General features: G+C 38.0%; 2 protein-coding genes across 2 annotated transcripts in view; one reads left to right on the top strand and one right to left on the bottom strand.

The window, feature by feature from the left end:
- ZUP1 (zinc finger containing ubiquitin peptidase 1) overlaps positions 1–2,772 on the top strand; it is a 28,999-nt gene extending 26,227 nt beyond the window's left edge. The window contains exon 10 of the mRNA XM_034990369.1: positions 1,445–2,772. Within this exon, the coding sequence (XP_034846260.1) occupies positions 1,445–1,492 (48 nt within the window). The 3' untranslated portion in view covers positions 1,493–2,772. The remainder of the gene's footprint in view (positions 1–1,444) is intronic.
- Positions 2,773–6,677: 3,905 nt separating this feature from the next.
- Positions 6,678–16,707, bottom strand: RSPH4A (radial spoke head component 4A). Its single transcript, XM_034991436.1, has 4 exons — positions 15,703–16,707; positions 14,087–14,321; positions 8,936–9,679; positions 6,678–6,784 (listed from the first exon to the last, which is right to left on the bottom strand). The coding sequence occupies exons 1-4, from the start codon at positions 16,380–16,382 to the stop codon at positions 6,710–6,712; spliced, it is 1,734 nt and encodes a 577-aa protein (XP_034847327.1). The 5' UTR covers positions 16,383–16,707; the 3' UTR covers positions 6,678–6,709.
- Positions 16,708–17,636: the final 929 nt, after the last annotated feature.

Below are 17,636 nucleotides of genomic sequence, written 5' to 3'. Positions count from 1 at the left end.
ACAGTGCTTGTATACATTATAGGAATTCAGCAAATACTGATGTACTGATTGATCTGCATGTCACCAGATAGAAACCTGTGTCTTTTACTAAGGGCACATTAATGACTTTACTTTTTATTTCAGGGTGATTGTTTTTTTATAGCTCATTTTAAAATGTCTTTTTCCTCCTAAGTGATAGCTATAATTTTAATTGTAGGAATTTCAGAACAAATTTGGTATTTTAAAGTATCCCAAAATGTAGATACTTGTAACTGCATTTTATGTTTTGTTCTTCATATTTGGAGTTAATTATAATATTTTAATCATGCAGCTCTTATTCAAGGAGAGGAATTGGGTTTCAAAAAATTGTTTTTATCCTGACAACTGTCCTATAATTACCATAATACATTTCTGCCATAAATACATTTTGAGTATCTAATAATTCCAAACTGTTGTATATGTTTGAACACTTGTTTAGGTGAAAGGATTTATGTTGGAAAATATCTCCTAATGCAATTCACTTAAGTAACGCATACAAACCTATTTAATAGCCATTTTCCTCAATTCTTTTCATACATTGACATGTTGTAGTTAAATTCTGTCACTGCATTCTTTGTTTTCCATTATGTAATCTTGATTTAACTTTGTTTTAAATTAGTTTGGTATAATATACCTTGATTTGTAACTCAAGTTGTGAAAATAGAACAAATGTTTAAAAGGTCTTTTAGGGGCACCTGGGTGCCTCGACGGTTAATCATCTGCCTTCAGTTCAGATCATGATCTCAGGATCCTAGGATCCAGCCCCCTTAGGCTCCCTGCTCAGAGGGGAATCTGCTTCTCCCTCTCCCTGTTCCCCCTGCTTGTGCTCTCTCTCTCTCTCAAATAAATGAATAAAAATCTTAAAAAAAAAAAAAGTCTTTTAAAGGGACATTTTTAAGACCATAATGAAGGAGATAATTTTCTTATAGGTTCTCTGCTCACTGCTCTATCTCTCCTTCTCTGTATTTATACATGTCTCTCTATGACTGTGATCCATCATTTTTACTTTTGACTCATTATTCCTTAAAATAATGAATTTTCTTTTTACTTTGTTTTGTGTTTATCTGGTATTTTGTTTAATTTTTTTCTCTTTTTTTTTTGGTTTGGCTTTAGAAATGTTTATTCCTGGGATGCCTGGGTGGCTCAGTCAGTTAAGCACCTGACTCAATCTCAGCTCAGGTCTTGATCTCAGAGTCTGTAGTTCAAGCCCCACGTCAGGCTCCACTCTGGGTCTGGAGCCTACTTAAAAAAAAAAAAAAAAAGTTTATTTCTAATTTCCTAAGTTTGAAGTTGTAATTTTTCTTAAGGAATTTTCATTACCTTGAAAAAATTTCTAGATTTTATTTTTTATATTAGATGATTAATATATATTCTAATAATGGACTTATTGCTTAAAATTAACAGTTCTTTAAAATTCCTTTTCAAGGCCAGGAGACAAGCTTCTCAAGTTTTCACAGCCGAGAAGATTCCTTGAAGAATTAAGCATTTCAGTGATAATGGAATTTTACTTTATTTTCCAAATTCAGATATTAAGGTCCCTAATACAGCTTACGAATCTGAATTCCTTACCCAACTTACAATTTAATTTCTAAAACATCTAAATCACACCTCGTGTACCTCATTCTTTAGTAACTATTTCAATAAACAATTTTGTTTGCATTATGAGTTCTGTATTTCCTCTCTATGTGTTAGAAACTGGTTTTGTATGCTAATCATATGTAATATTTATTGGGTCCTTGTGTTAAGTATTCTTAGTATTTTCCATGTATTAATTACTGTAATCTTCAATTCTGTGAGACAAATTCTGTTAGTCCTGTAAGGAAGCTGAAGCTCTGCAAAGTTTGTAATTTGCCCAAGAAAATGATTGTAATCCAGGGTGTGAACCCAGGCTGTCTCACTTCCAAGCTCTTACATTTGGGTATTCTGCTTTCTTTTGTTATAAAACATACATAATGAAATTCCCTCCTCCTCACTTAGAAATTACCTTAATATTTAACAGGTATAGCTCTAAAAAGAGGGATTTGCTTTTGTTAAATATTTATACTCTTACCCATACAACTGTGAATTAGAACTTTGGGTTTAACATGTCCTGTAGGAAAGAAACTTTCAGATTCATGTTGGATGTGTCAAGTAAGATTGCAGGCAGGAATCCTACTTAAGCCAATTTGAGCAGAAGGGAATTCACTGAAAGATTATCAGAAGCTCAGAGAATACACCAGTAACTAGGAAACTGTGCTGGAACAAAGGCAATTCTAGAGGCTAGAATGTGATCTGATTCATAGCGGAACTACCAGGTTAGGAGCCGAGGTCGGATGTCTCTGCTCAAAATTCACATTCTAGAAAGGCCACATCTGATTGGCATGAGACTTTGCCATGGGACAGAGGCAGTTTCTCAAAAGGAAATCAGAGTAGATAAGGAAATGGATATTATACAACAACAACAAAAAAGCAACACAAAAAAAGAAGAACATACTTGAATACGGTTTTATGAATATTAGCTACTCCATCAAATAGTAAAAGCTGCACTCCAAGAATGAATAATATTGCCAATTAGAAAATTCTGGAAACCATCTTTCCTAATACTCTGTCCCTCAGACAGGTAACCAGGTTTCTACTTTATCTTGTTTCAAGCCACCATTACCTTTTATCTAGATAATGTAATAATCTCGTAACTGGTCTCCCTGTCTTGATCCTCTGTCAGTCAGTCTTCCACGTGTAAACCAAATGTTTTGAAATACAGATGTGATTTTGTGACTTCCTAGTTGAGTCTTCTTCATTGCTCCTGGATAAAGTCCAGACATTCCACACAACCTGGGCCTTGCTTACCTCTCCAGGCGCATCTCTTACCACTCTCAAAGTTCTACTCCTTCCAGCCTAAAATCCTTTGCCGAAAAAACAGTTGATACTGCCTAGGACCCTTCTTGCCATAGTTGTCCACCTCTTGGAAGTGCTTTCTGCAAGGCTTATTATGTCTGGATTAAATGCACCTTCTAAGTTTTTGATTAACAGTGTTTTTCAAAGTGTAGATCAGTGATCTGAGAACTGCCAGTCCTTGACAAGATAATTACAGAAATTAGAATTGCTGTGATATTTTATTTTACAAAAATAATGGCATTGGATTATAATTTTTATTTTTAAATTGGTACTTCACAGACTTTGAGAAACACTGTTCTGTGGTACCCTGTGACATTTTTATCACAATACCTGCTAAGTTGCAATCTGTTCTAATTTTCTATTTCTCTTTTCATATTCCCCTCCTTGAATGGAAGCTCTAAGATTTCAGGAGCAATGTCTACTTTTTAACAGTAGTCTCAGAGTGCCTGGCACATAGAGGACTTAAAAATACTTTTTTAGTGAATGGAAATAATAATTAGTTTTAGAGAAACAGTAGTAGAAAAACTGTAGTCTGAAGTCTTTGGATATCCCAGCTAGCCATCTCTGTGCAGATCATTTTTCCCCAATCAGATCAAACCAATTTCTATAGGATAAAGGAGTCAGACTGAGAACATTTTTTAAGAAGTAACAAGTAAAAGTGTTAAAATTTTGAGTGTTCCCAGCCTTTGAGCAGGTGATAGAATTATAAATCCTGTCCTCAACAAAACAAAAAACAACCCACCCCCCATACAAACATACATACACAATATTTGCATATAGTATCACAGACTGGTTAAAAAAAACATGCTCTGATTCAGGGATTATCAATAATTTTGGTCCCAGCACCCACTGACAAATATTAAAGTCCCCAAGAAGATTTTGTAGATTACATCTTTCCATGTTTGCCATATTAGAAATTAAACCTAAGACTTTTTTTTTTTCTTAAAGAATACACATTATTCTATTAGCTATGGCCGTTAGAACAGCGATATAAGAACATGTCATTTAGCCTCTGGGAAATCCATCGAGCGTCTTTCTAGAAGTACATATTAGCTATTGCACATATGAAATTCCAAACCTGACATTTTCAAGGAACGACATTTTGCACATGAATAGTTGCCAATTTTATGTAATTCTATACTACATATTATATATGTAAAATCGGGTCCACACACGGTGTATGTGTACCAGTCTCACACAAGACTGGGCTGATACTATTCTTGGTCATAATCTTCCTCATCTTCATCTTCCTCAGTTTCTTCCATTTCTTCAACTGGAAGAGCAGCTGCTTTCTCCTGTATGGCTTTAAAAGCCCGCTCTTCTTCCACACTAGGATCATCCATTTCTGTAATTTCGGCTCCACTGGGGTATTCTTGGTAAACTGGTGGTAGAGCTGGGGGTGTATAGTTGTCTGGACTATATTTATGACCCCAGCCTATGTAGAAATTTTCGAACTTTCTATAAAGTTTGAAAAGAAAGTAGATGATCATTATATCATTTTTCAGTAAGAAAAGTTGATCCTTCTCTTCTGTAAAAGCTGATCACTCTCAGTGTCATAGTCCAATAATTTTAAAACACTCCATTTGAAGTGCTGGGGATGAACTAGCCCTCAATGATTCTTCTACCACAGGACACTACTGTGATCCAAACTGCTTAAGCTGGTTAAGAGGCTGGCCAGACTCTGTCAAAATGTACCCTACACCTAGACCACCATCTTTAATCATTTAACTGCTATTTTCAGGAAAAACAAAACAACTAAGTTAAAAAGTTACTAATCCTCTTTAGAGTTAGGAAGACTTAAAAACTTGCCAACCTAGCAAATTGTTGGTATGGCTGAGGATGCTTGTGATTGGTTACAAACCTGTGTGTGGTGTTTCAGGCCCACCCAATATGCAGTTGTTAGGCTTTATCTGGCAGGCCTTGCAGGAAAACTGCTGTTTCCATGCCAAACTCGATGCCCAGCCAGTGCATTGCAGTCTCTAAAGGAAAGTTCTAGTCAAGGACTCTGACCCATCCGGCCTGCCATGCTCTTTGCATAGTTGAGTTCCTAGCACAGCTGCCTTCACTCTAGGTCTTATCGGAGGCCTTCGGCAAAGGTCTTCAGGTGCCTCTGCCAAGGCCTCCTTATGGGGTTGCAGAAGGGGGGCACCTTAAAGACACTTCTCTCTACTCTGACTCAGTACTCGGTACTTTTTCACTTCTAGCCCTTCCCCCCACCCTCCACCAGCTCCCTGGGCCCTTGAGGCCATAAAATTGCAGAAGCCTGATACCTGGGGACTCCTCAGTGAGATGACCTCTACATCTACACTGACCCGCCGACCTTCCATCAGTGTGCCATTCCATGAAGGAAAACGGGACAGGAGCAGTTAGAGTTTTCTCTTGCTTATATTGTCACAGTAAATGATCAAAAGCTTCATTCATTTTTGGCTTGTGACTTTAATGGCATCTCTCACATTTGGCCACTCAGCTCTCTCTCCAGCTTAGCTGAGCTTCTGACACTGGGTTCCCAGATGAGAAATGGAAGCACAATACAAATGCAAGTGTATGTTCTGGGTGAGGGATAAAAGGACACTGAGTATCGGGGCGCCTGGGTGGCTCAGTCATTAAGCGTCTGCCTTCGGCTCAGGTCATGATCCCGGGGTCCTGGGATCGAGCCCCGCATCAGGCTCCCTGCTCCGCGGGAAGCCTGCCTCTCCCTCTCCTACTCCCCCTGCTTGTGTTCCCTCTCTCGCTGTGTCTCTCTGTGTCAAAGAAATAAATAAAATCTTAAAAAAAAAAAAAAAAAAAAGGACACTGAGTATCCTCTTGATCCTAATTCTCTTGAAAGTGATAGCTAAAATAATACATATTTTAAATTATTTTTCATCAAGATATCCAACAAAAATTATATGAGATTCAAACTAAACAGTGCATCGAACTATCTCCATTAATCCTAGAAAATGAGTAAGTCTATTACTGAAATAATCAGAATAAAAACCATATTAGGACAGAAGTCTGAATTACTCTAGTGTTCTAAATTTGATGCTTTACTATGTAATATAGATGTCACTTGACTGAATCTTACAGCACACACACACTTGACATGCCAAGATGAGTTAAAACAAGAGTAACCCCCTTCCTCCTTCTTGAGCATTCCTGCCACCAGCCTTGGCTCCAGAAACAGACACCACTGAGAAAATCACTCCAGTGAGAAAATAGCTTCACAGATTGTGGTGGTGTAGGTTCCCTGGGAGTGGTCAACTCGGCAACAGGAAGAAGCTCGTCGTAGGCAGTGACATTGTAACCGCTATGGAATCTGGGGACTTCATCATCTGCCTCCAGCCTCTTGCTCTCTCTTTATCTCAGCCCCATTTCGTAAGCTGTGAAATGGAGGACCTCTCTCCCCAGAGTTGTGATAAGAATTCATGGGGAAGATGTAAGTACAAGTGCTGAACGTGACATCTGGCTCATGGCCTGGACCTTCCTAGGTATCCCTCCTCCCGACCCCTTACTCTGGGTAGACTGCCCCATACTCTTTTTTCCCCCTCCCATCCTGGTCTGGGATCTCACCCCAGCTTTTTGTGAGTGGCTGCCCTGAACAACCACCAGGGCAGCCTTGTCTGTTACTCTGGGGTTACTCTAACTGCCTCACCCAGGTTTGTGCTTCACCTGGGGAAGCAGGTGAGGGAGGGGAAAAAGAAAAAAAAAAACAAAAAACTGGAACATAACAACATTCCAGCGATAACTATAATTTCCAGCACTTAAATAATCATGATAATGGCTTTGTATACTTACTTGCCATTGGAAAAGGCATACGCTCCAGGCCAAAGGTTGGATCTCAGGACGGCAATAGCATATTGAGGAATGAGATTTGAGGACAGCCGTGTTGTCCAAGGCGGTATATTCTGGATTTCTGTAAACCAAAGAGAAATTCAAAAGCTTAACTCCTAAATAGATAGGGATCTACTGTGTAACAGAGATCTTTTTACAAATATTAAAACACACCTACTTGACATATAAAGAAAAATTAAACAGCAGCAGCTTAACATAAAATCAGAAGGATAATTTATGAACACTGTGGAACAACAAAATTTGATTATTTATATGCATGTATGTGTGCAGGTATGTGTCCATCTGTGCAACAGAAAAGTTTTATTAAGAGGGAGGAGAACTATGTGGTAGAGAGAATATTATTTAATGACCAAATAAAAGATCAAATTATTATTATGAAAGGGAACAAGAGTTGCAAGCATACTACTCCAAAACTGAATAGGAAGAAACAAGACTAAGGAGGACAAGAGTAGACTTAAAAAGCCCACAGTACCTCAGATGACTACGTCCTGTGTTTATGGCCAGAGGTTATGGTCTGCAGAACGCAAGACAAGAATGGTACACAAGACAACTGTCAGCATTTCCCGTAAGAGCTGCAACCAATTTACATTTCTTCCCTGCATCTCTCCTTCACCCTCTGTCCGAGAAAGTTGGTGGTGAGGCCAGCTATATTCTCTAGTCCCCACTATCCCAAAACACATGAAGGGGAAAAGGGATGAAATTTTGGCTCCTGTTCACTTTTTATAGGTTTCCAACTCCCATTTATTACCATATAACATACACAGTGTATTATATATACATGCCTAAAAACACGATAGTATATATATGTATACTGTATATAGTATATGTACATACATAAAAATATACTACAGTATATATGTATACTATATATACTATATCATATATACATAAAACCTACATATGTATATAATACACATGGTATATTATATAGTTTGTGTAAAATTACCTAAATCTTCAGAGATTGGTGTCAAAAGAGGAGGCCCCACTTCCTCTTCCATATAGTCAGGCTCTTCTCCTTTTTCTTCTTCTTTTTCTTCATCTTCCTCTTCTTCCTCCTCCTCACTTTTTTGTGTGGGGTTGAACCAATTACAGCGACCCTGGGAATGAGTATTGCAAGATTTAGTAATCTAATGAGGACCTTAAAATATTGGAATATTCATTTGGATTAAAGCAATTATCTGCAGGAGGTCCTACTGTATGGGAATTTGATCAATCACTTACTCATTCAACATCCCAAGTACTAGGTTTTTGATCTAGCTTGTTTCAATCAAAAAATGGTACAATTTATTTCATAAATTTGCCAACTTCTTAAAGTTACAGAGCATTTATATTTTGAAATCAGCAAAACCTTAGTGAAAAAAATAATGCGCTTTACTAATTTGTAATAAATAATTTACGTGAAAGTGGTAGGGTACTATTATTAGTAGCAATAACAAATTTTTAAATGTGATATTAAGTTAGGTAAGGAGGTTTGGGGTTATTACTCATTTAAGTAACTCTTATCCAGAGATGTCTAAGAGTCCCTCTTCCATAGATCCAAGGATAATGACTTTCTACCTGCAGATGAGGCAGTATAGCAGGGTAATTAAGAGGATGGACGCCAGATCCATTCTGCCCATTCACATGTGACTCTCTTGCTTATTAGCTATATTCCCTTTCTCACATTTTCTAAACTCTCTGCCTCAATGTCCTCATCTGTAAAATCAGGATAATATTAGTCTTCCATACGGTTGCAAGGATTACATGAGATAATACATATCAAGTGCTAGTAAGAGCACCTGGCAGAGGAAGTGCCAGTCCAGCACTACTTGTTTTCATTTTTGTTATAATATTTTATTTTTCTTGGTATAAAAGCTCCATGTATTACAGAAATAGAATAAAAGAACTGTTCCCAAAATGGGAATGCATCTATCTATATTTAATGTATAAAATATAATTTCACCACACACATTCATCTAAATCCTCACGTAACTTGTCAAATTCTCCATAGAAATATTTATTTTATTTCTATTTGGAAATAAAAATTTGCTCAAAGATCCCAGATCTACACTACTTGGCAGTTTCATAGTACTCTGTGTTTTTATTTGATTTTTCAATGGTTTCTTTGTCTAGGATCTGAAGAACTTTGTTTTGTATATATCTGTGCATGGTAGAGAGAATTTAACAAAAATTTGCTGATTGGCTGAACAACTGAGAATTGCAAAACCCCTACCTGAGAGAGAATGTGTTGGACATGATGAACCCAATTGGATAGGGATTCCACGAGATCAATCACTTGGATGCCTTCAAAATCGGGGTTTTCTTCAAAGTTATCTCGCCTGCCTTCTACCTCTTCCTCCTCCTCCTCTCCTTCCTCTTCACCAAACTGATAGAATCCCAGAGGGCTGACATGGGTCCCTGCTGAAATTCTGGCAATTTGTGCTCGTAAGTAATTGCTCTCATTTCCTGGGAAAGGTGGGTAGCTTACAATGGGAGTCTCTAAATGCCCAGTGAAAAATTTCTTGATCTTTCTTGCAATAACAATTTGTGCAGGCGTAACCGATGGTAACTTCACCCATGGTCCTCCTGGTTCGTTGCAAACAAAATACACATATTTGTTGGCCCCTGTTCTACTTTCTTCTTTTGGTATAGGCTGTGGGGTCTTGTAAAATGTCCTTCGTAATTCCTCTTCGTCATTTTCATCAGCTTCGCTGTCTCCATCGTCCCTCTCTTCAGTTACATTTTCGTCTTCTACGTCCTCTTCATCTTCTCCCTCACGGAATTCTACTTCAGCTACAATATAATTCATTTCCAGACCCAAGATCTTGCCCCAGAAGCGGCATCTTTGGATTGGGTGGGTGTCAGTAAGCTGCTTGAGGGCAAGAAATACACGATAAGTCTCATCGGTGCCCAAACCAACTCCAGCTTGTTCAAAATAAAAAGCTGACTCCATTACATTTGGGAGAGAGTTTTCTGCCTGCGGATACAAAACCACTGTGGTTAATGTTAGAAAACTGCTTGCTTCCCTTTTCCTTTCTCAACATCTTGGTATTAGCTCTACCTTCTCTCTCCACCATGTCTTTGACATTTCTTGCAAGGTTTAGATCAAACTCTGACAATTCCTCTATTCCAATTTTTCTCTCATTACTTATAAATGTAACTTCTACCATTGTGTCTTATACTTACCAATATAATAGTTGCCTTGTATGTGTGTATCTTAGGGATAATTTAATAGGTATTATGAATAATAAAAATTCAACATCTTCCTTTTATAAAAAATATTTAAGTGGTCCCTTTACTATCCTGAAATAATAAAATATAATCGATCTCCCTACATATATTTAGAAAAAGTTTATATATGTTTGTATATATTACTATATTTTTCTTAGTAATTATTATGTACATATGATAATATTTAAGGTAAATAAAAATCAATATGGCCCTCTATATAAGGTAATATATAGGATAAATAAAAGGAAGATATAATAAAACAAGTGCTCAGACATGACTTCCCTTGAAAACATAATTTAGTCAGGTGTTTGCCCCTACTTATAATAAATACTTTTGGATTTAACATAAGGAAGAAAATAAAAAATGATTTTACAAAAAAAATAGAAGTGAAAAAGCAGTCTCAAGTGGACCCTAAGAAACATCTGTGAGAAAGTAGAGAATAGCTTTAAGATAGGGATCACTTGCAAATTTTAGATAAATTTAGACAAATTTTAGACATTGAAGATGGAAAATTGAGAGCACTTTGCTGTCCTAACAAGTGATCTGCTCTTGTTTATATTATAATTTTGGTGTCAAAATAAGCATGATGACTTTTTACAATCCTCATCTCTTTCATTTTGGCATGTGTTGCACCGCTCACCTTCTTTTTCTTTTTTATTTGAGTGTATTGACACACGATGTTACATTTGTTTCAGGTGTAGCCATAGTGAAGTTTATACATATGCTGTGCTCACCACAAGTGTAGCTCCCATCTGTCACCATACAATACTATTACAATATCATTAACTGTATTCCCTACACTGTATCTTTTATTTCTGTGACATTCATTTCAAAACTGGAAGCCTGTGTCTCCCGCTCCCCTTCACCCATTTTGCCCATCCCCCTACCCCCCCCCCCCCTGGCCACTATCACTTTCTTCTCTGAATTTATGGGACTAATTCTGCTTTTTGTTTGTTTGTTTATAAATTTGTTGTGGTTTTTTAGATTCCACATATGAGTAAAATCATATGGTATTTGTCTTTCTCTGTCTGACTTATTTCACTTAGCATTACACATTCTACACATCCATGCTGTCACAAGTAGGACAGTGTCATCCTTCTTTATGGCTGTGAAATATTCCCTTGTCCTTATCCATTTGTCTTTCAATGGACATTTCACTTGCTTCCATATCTTGACCATTTTAAATAATGTTGCAATTAACATAAGCATGCATATATCTTTTCAAATTAGTGTTTTTGTTTTCTTTTGGTAAATACCTGGTAGTGGAATTATTGGATCATATGGCATTTCTATTTTTAATTTTTTGAGGAAACTCCCTACTGTTTTCCACAGTGGATCTCACTCTTCATCCTACTCTGCCCTCTGTAAGTATTTCTTCTTAGTCTCTAATTGGCTCCTTTTCCTTAATGGAGCCCTAAATATTCATGTCCTCAAATTTCAGGCATCATTCAGTACTTTATGCTTAGAAGAGTGCTTCCACACTCTACAAGTGTTATGTGGTTGTTTAAAATCCAGCTCTCTTACTTTGACTTTTCTCCCATGTTCTACACCTGTTTCTAGGCACCTATGAGAAATTTCAGCTGAATAGTCTACATATACTTCAAATTAAGATTGCATTCATATTTCTTTCAAAACCTTCTCTTTTTACCAGTCTTTGCCAATAACATCACCATTCACTCAGTTTCCCAAATTAATTTCATCATCCTGTTTCTTCTGACTCTCTAGACTTTCATATTTAACTAGTTAGAGTCCTATTGATTCTACCATCTAAAGTGTAGTTTGCATTATTCCTTCCTCATTAGCTCATTTCTACCATACTAGTCTCCATCCTGACTCCTTGTCCTGGCACAGAAGGCTTCGAATGCTCTCCTTGCCCCTGTTCCAATCTTTCTTCTTTCATTCTCCTCCATGTTATTACCAGAGTTACATTTCTAAACCAAAAGTCAGACCATTGCTATTTTCTATGAAAAGCTTCTATTGACTTCCCATCATATAGAAAAAAGAAATTTCTTATCAATGCACAAGAGCAGGCTGGCTTAAACACCTTGTTTGCTTTGTTTCTTTGTTCAAATCCATGTTCACTTCCCCGAACACTGCATAATGTCTCCTGACTTTGTATTGTTCTTTTTGCTCAGAATTTATTCCTTAGAGTCTTTATCTTGTGAACTTCTACTTGTCCTTCATGACCCAAATGAAATATCACCTCCAGTACAAAGTCTTGCCCAATTCCCAATAGTGGAGTTATTTATTGCTCCATTTGGTTTCATAGCTTGTCAAAACAATATAACAATTGCTACTATCCATTAAATTCCCAGTATGTGCCAAACCCTTCACATATAGTACTCTACCTCTTGAGTTGTTGCCATGTGATTATCCCTGAGGCTTGAAAAGGTTAAATCACTTACTCAGAGTCACACAGCAAGTAAGTGATTGAGCTAGGATTCTAGTTCCAAGCTCCTGTTTTTCCCACCAAACGATGCTATCTCTATTATTGTGCTAATCAAATAGTTCTATAGGCTTTTTTGCTTTTTTCACTAGACGTGAGCAACTTAAAGCCAGAAAAGTCTTTTTTATGTGTATTTCATTTCATGTGTTTATTTTTTTCATGTGTAGCTGGCATGCGGTAGGTAGTCACAGTGTGAATCAATGGGTGAATGAATAAATGAAAGCTAAAAACTAGGAACAGGACTTCTCATGTGGTCAAAGACAGGAACAGAAACATGAACACTCTAAGTCTTAAGTCTGAGACAGAGTTGGTCACAAAGCTCATATTTCAGCGCTTCCAAGAGCTATGTGTCTTCCTGTTGCTGCATCTTTCTAGAGTCTGAGGTAGAACTTTTAATCTTCATCTGATGGCTCAGCTCTTCCTGGCTCTAAATCGTACTCCTCATTAGGAAGAATTTATGAAGTCTGGCTAGGGGGTTCAAGTTCCAGGACCAAAACACCTTATTTGTGTTCTCACTCCTAGTTTTTAGGATGCAGATCCCTCCCATGTCAGACCATGCCTAGAGAGGACCCAAAGCCCCATTCCTGTACTGGAGTCTGACTTCTCTTTGATAAACTCCCCCCTGAGGGTGTCTGCCTCTCTGCCTGATCCCCACACACTGACTGCCCCCAGACTCGCCATCACTGTGTGTGGCTATTTAACCGCATGTTTAGAGTAAGATATTTTCAGAAAAGGTTCAGCCAATGTCAACTCCTTGACAACTATCACCTGCGCCTTCTGAGCACTCCGTATCCCACTGTGTCAGGTTGGTCTCCCCACAAAGCTGGCAGAGCCCTAGAAGATGAAGCTGCTGTCTAGATCCCCACTCTCCTATGTTTTTCTTGACTGAACTCTCCACCTTTTTCTGAAAATATCTTAGACCAAACATCAAATTTGCAAGTATACAGACATATTTTAAGTAGTCTAGTGGTAACACAACGTGGAAGCTCAGTAGACGTATAGTATAAATCACTCAGTAGTATAAATTACAAGCATGCAGGTATTCAGGAAACAGAACACTTGATGCTATTTTAAAAATATTTGAAGCAAAAATTTCTGTGGTACAACTAATTTTATTCTTGAATGATAGTTTTTTATCTCTGACACCAGCTTTCTCTGTAAATATTTTCAACACTTTGTCTATAGTGATTAAAATAAATATTTATCCCTCTCCTCTTATATTATGTCCCATTGATGTAAAATGCACAATATCAAGACATAATATGAGGAAGTTGCCTTGGAAAATAATGCAAATAACATTAAAGGTACTTCTAATTATTCTAGTAAATTAAAGGGGCAAATAAGCAACTTGTTTTAAAGCCCAACTTTTAACTGACAGTTCATTGATTCAATAAATATTTAATAAGAAACAGCTTTAGACCCACATCTATATCAGGTACTTTGAAGAATATAAAAGGTGAATCATTTTCTCTGATATCAAGGCGCTCAACCCCACAAACATATAACAAACAACCACGCCTATGAAATATTAAAACACAACGTAAAAAAAATAAGAAACCCTAAACATGGATATGAATGGTGTGAAATAAGATTGCAAGTACTATTTAGAAAACTATAAAAGACAGTAGATAAGAATTTCAAGCCACCCCCACTCATCTCAAATAAAACCTTAAGATCAAACTATTCAAATTTATAGACTTGACTTACTATTTCATCTTCCAGTTCTTGGTCAGCTCCTTCCAAATTTCCGTGGAGAAAAAGAGCCTTTTGCTTCTCTGCTATTTCATATATTGGAAGCATCTCATTCTCATTTTGGAGTGTATCTAATTTTTTCCTAAAATGTGCCATCTTCACATCTTGGCTGATACTTTCAATGATGTCCACAGCATTTTCAGGACGCTCATCTAAGACCTTGGTCAGCATATCAGAAAGATGATCATATCTACCCAAAAAGAGAAAATTCCAGATAATATCCATGTCAAACAACATTCGAAAAAGCATTGCATGTTTCAACCTGAAAATGCCTTTGTGTCAAATTATAAAATATGTTTATTAGATTTTAATTCATATTTATAGCTTTTTTAATTTGGAAGATATAATAATTTGTTTTAATAGAATGGCAAAAAAAGAGGATGAAATTCTTTTTGTAGGCTTTTTATTCAATAGAGTAAAACCAATATCAGAGCTTGTATTTTAGTAAAAGACTGTTTTAATTACAACAAAAAAATATTTTTCATGACTATCAAAATAAGATCTGCATATAAGAGAGTTAAAGTCATCTGTTACTGAGCAGTTTTTAAATGCAGGCTCTAAAGTACTTAGAAGATAATAGTGAATATTATAGAAGATATTAGTTTATGATCTCAGAGACTTAGCATTTGGCAATAAAATAAAATTTAGATATTTAAATAATGTCAGTTCCAAAATAATTCAGTAAAGGAAATTTTTCCACTTTGATGTTTTGTGTTCAGTTTTAAATTGTTAGTGAACTCTCAAGTACTTATAATGAGTTATTCTGGAATTTTAACAGTTTGTAAATTCATGCTTGTTATTTAACCCAGAGAATTATGACAATAAGTTTATATGACAAATTCAAGTAGGATCCACTACTGAGTATAAATCACATCCTTGAAACTTAGTTAATCGTAGTTTAAAACAGGGCTTTAGAAAAAATCTTTTGAATTGTCAATCTCAGGGTTTCTGGAAGATTTCTCACATTAAATATTAATTTAAAAAATTCTTCAGACCTTAAAATTATTGTGACCAGTTCTCCTAGTTTGCCCCAGACTGGGGGGTTTTTCAGGATGCCGAACATCCAGTGCTCAAATCAGGACTTCACTATCTTCATGATCTCTTTTAAACCATTCCATAATTCCTAGGTTTTATTTCTGTGTGCCAAGGGTCTTTAAAGAAGTTAAAAGAATCCCCACCAAAGACCTATTTTGAGTTCTGTGATGCAAAGAGTTATTAAGCCACTAACTGTCTCCTACTAATGCAGACTTTTCAAATATATTTCTTTTTTTTTTTTTTTTAATTTTATTTATTTATTTGACAGAGACAGCGAGAGAGGAAACACCCCGGGGCGGAGGGGGGAAGAGAGGGAGAAGCCGGCTTCCCGCTGAGCAGGGATCCCAATGCAGGGCTCGATCCCAGGACTCTGGCATCATGACCTGAGCCGAAGGCAGACACTTAACGACTGAGCCACCCAGGCGCCCCTCAAATATATTTCCATTCACCCAGAGAAACACACTCTCACACAAAGATACTCACACCTCCTTTTCTTTGCCAAATCCTCCACCCTCCTTTTTCCCTTTAAGACTTACAAATTTAAGCCAGACTTGCTACTGGTCTTCAGCAGGTAGGCCTTAGCACTCTGAATGGCAATCTCAAGCAGGCTGGGGGCCACTTCAGAGACCCCAGGCTCAGCGTGATCCAGATCATAGTTACTGTTTGAGTCCTCCTCCTGAAAAACGTTAAATCTCAGCTCTTTTTGTTCAGAGTTGTTATCGCTCATATCTTCTGGTCCATACAGGAGACGTTTGGTTTGCTGAGACTGCTGAAAGGTGTTTCCCTCTGATTGGCATGTTTGAGGAGCAGTCGATTCTCCTTTATCAGATGATTGTTCCAAATGGTGGGAGCGAGGTGTCCCAGCTTTGGGATTCACATTCACAGTGGTTTTGTCTGACTGCCACGGGGTCGCAAGCTCCTGTCCGGCCAGAGCCAGGGTTGAAGGAGTGCAAGAGTCCTCCTGAGGAGGGGAAGGTGGAGATGATGCACCTGGTCCCGTGAGGTCATCCAGAGGAGTGCTGGATCTAAACAGTGGGCTCTGAGGAAGGCTGCTTCTGGGTTGGGGTCCAGTTTCCGGCCACTGCTCCGACTCCAGGGGCTCAGATAACGCAGACTCGGGATCTTGGGAAGAAGCTGCTATTTCTTCCCATGGCCGCCCTGCTTCTCCCGGTTCTTGGTTTTCTTTTTCTTGCTTCAGGGATTCCAAGTCTTCCATGGAAGGAGTCAAGAAAAAACAAAGTTCTGGATGAAGGGGAAGTGCAGATATGGAAAGAGGCAACGCAAGGCAGTCGCTTTGCTGAGGTCGGCTGAGCGGTTTCTGGGTCCAGGCTGCTCTGCAAGGTGCAGCGTCCTATCTCCATAGCAACCCCAGGCAAGGGTTCCTCGAAGGGAAACTACGCACACCTGTGGCCGGGATTCTAGGGAGGAGACCAAGTAAAATGGAAATCCTAGATTTGTGATTTGGTGAGGTCTCTGCTCCTCTTCCTACCGCAGCCAATCGGGCCTCCAGTTGACCAGTCGGGGTTGGAAACCTGAGAACTGGCCCGGCGCCGCGAGAACAAAAGCAGAGGAGGAGGAGCCGGGAGAGTCGCGATCCAGCGCGGGAAAACATTCAGGGTCGGATAGTTTTGATTCAAGGTGCGCGGAAAGGGGTGAGTCATGCATTTAGTGGAGAGATAATGCATTTACAGAGCTAGTGAGTGAGTGAGTGAGTGAGCGTGTGCGTGGTGCGACAGAGACACAGACAGACAGACCTTGGGAATCCGGGGCTGTAGGTGCGAATGAGGTGGCAGTGCGCAGACCAGGAGAGTCCAAGACTCACACTTAGAAGGCAGAGATTTCTCATCTGCGCCATCCAAACTCGAGAGACTTTTAGAGGATAAACAAGGAAGTCCTGATTTTTATTCTTCCCCGGCTCATGGAATCTGCCAGGTGAGTAGGCAGCATATTACCTTGAAGGTGAAGGCAATGTAGAAGGTTATCCTATATAAATAACACAACCCATGGGTTACCTGTTTTCTAATGATTGAAGTTCAAATTAACCCTAAAACTATATTGGAATAATATAATCATTTTTTGATAATATAAATGTGAATTCATAATTTTGCAATATTTAAGGTTGTGACTATCACCTAATTCGTATTATTCAGTCTCCAACGTGAAGAAGTTATAAAGGATGGGACCATATCTGGTCTGGGCTATAAACAGTATATTCATTAGACTTTAATGTTCATTTGTCCTGTATTTCTTTTTTTTAATAAATGAATACTTGGTTTTTGACACTTTACATTGATATAACTTCCAATTATGCAAGATGTTGGTCATTAATTTTAACTTCATGGAAGAACATAATCCTTAGCTCTCGCCCACTCCCAATTTGGTGGGAGAATTACAGAACCCTTCCATAAAACTGTGGACCTTTTATCCTTCACAGAATACATGTGTCTGCACACAAAATGTTGCATATAAT

The sequence above is a fragment of the Mirounga leonina genome, unplaced genomic scaffold (genome assembly GCF_011800145.1).
Source record: "Mirounga leonina isolate KUSES-001 unplaced genomic scaffold, KU_Mleo_1.0 Mir_53, whole genome shotgun sequence".
NCBI lineage: Eukaryota > Metazoa > Chordata > Mammalia > Carnivora > Phocidae > Mirounga > Mirounga leonina.
Note: the sequence above shows the minus strand (reverse complement) of the source record. Positions and strands in the feature narration are given on the sequence as shown.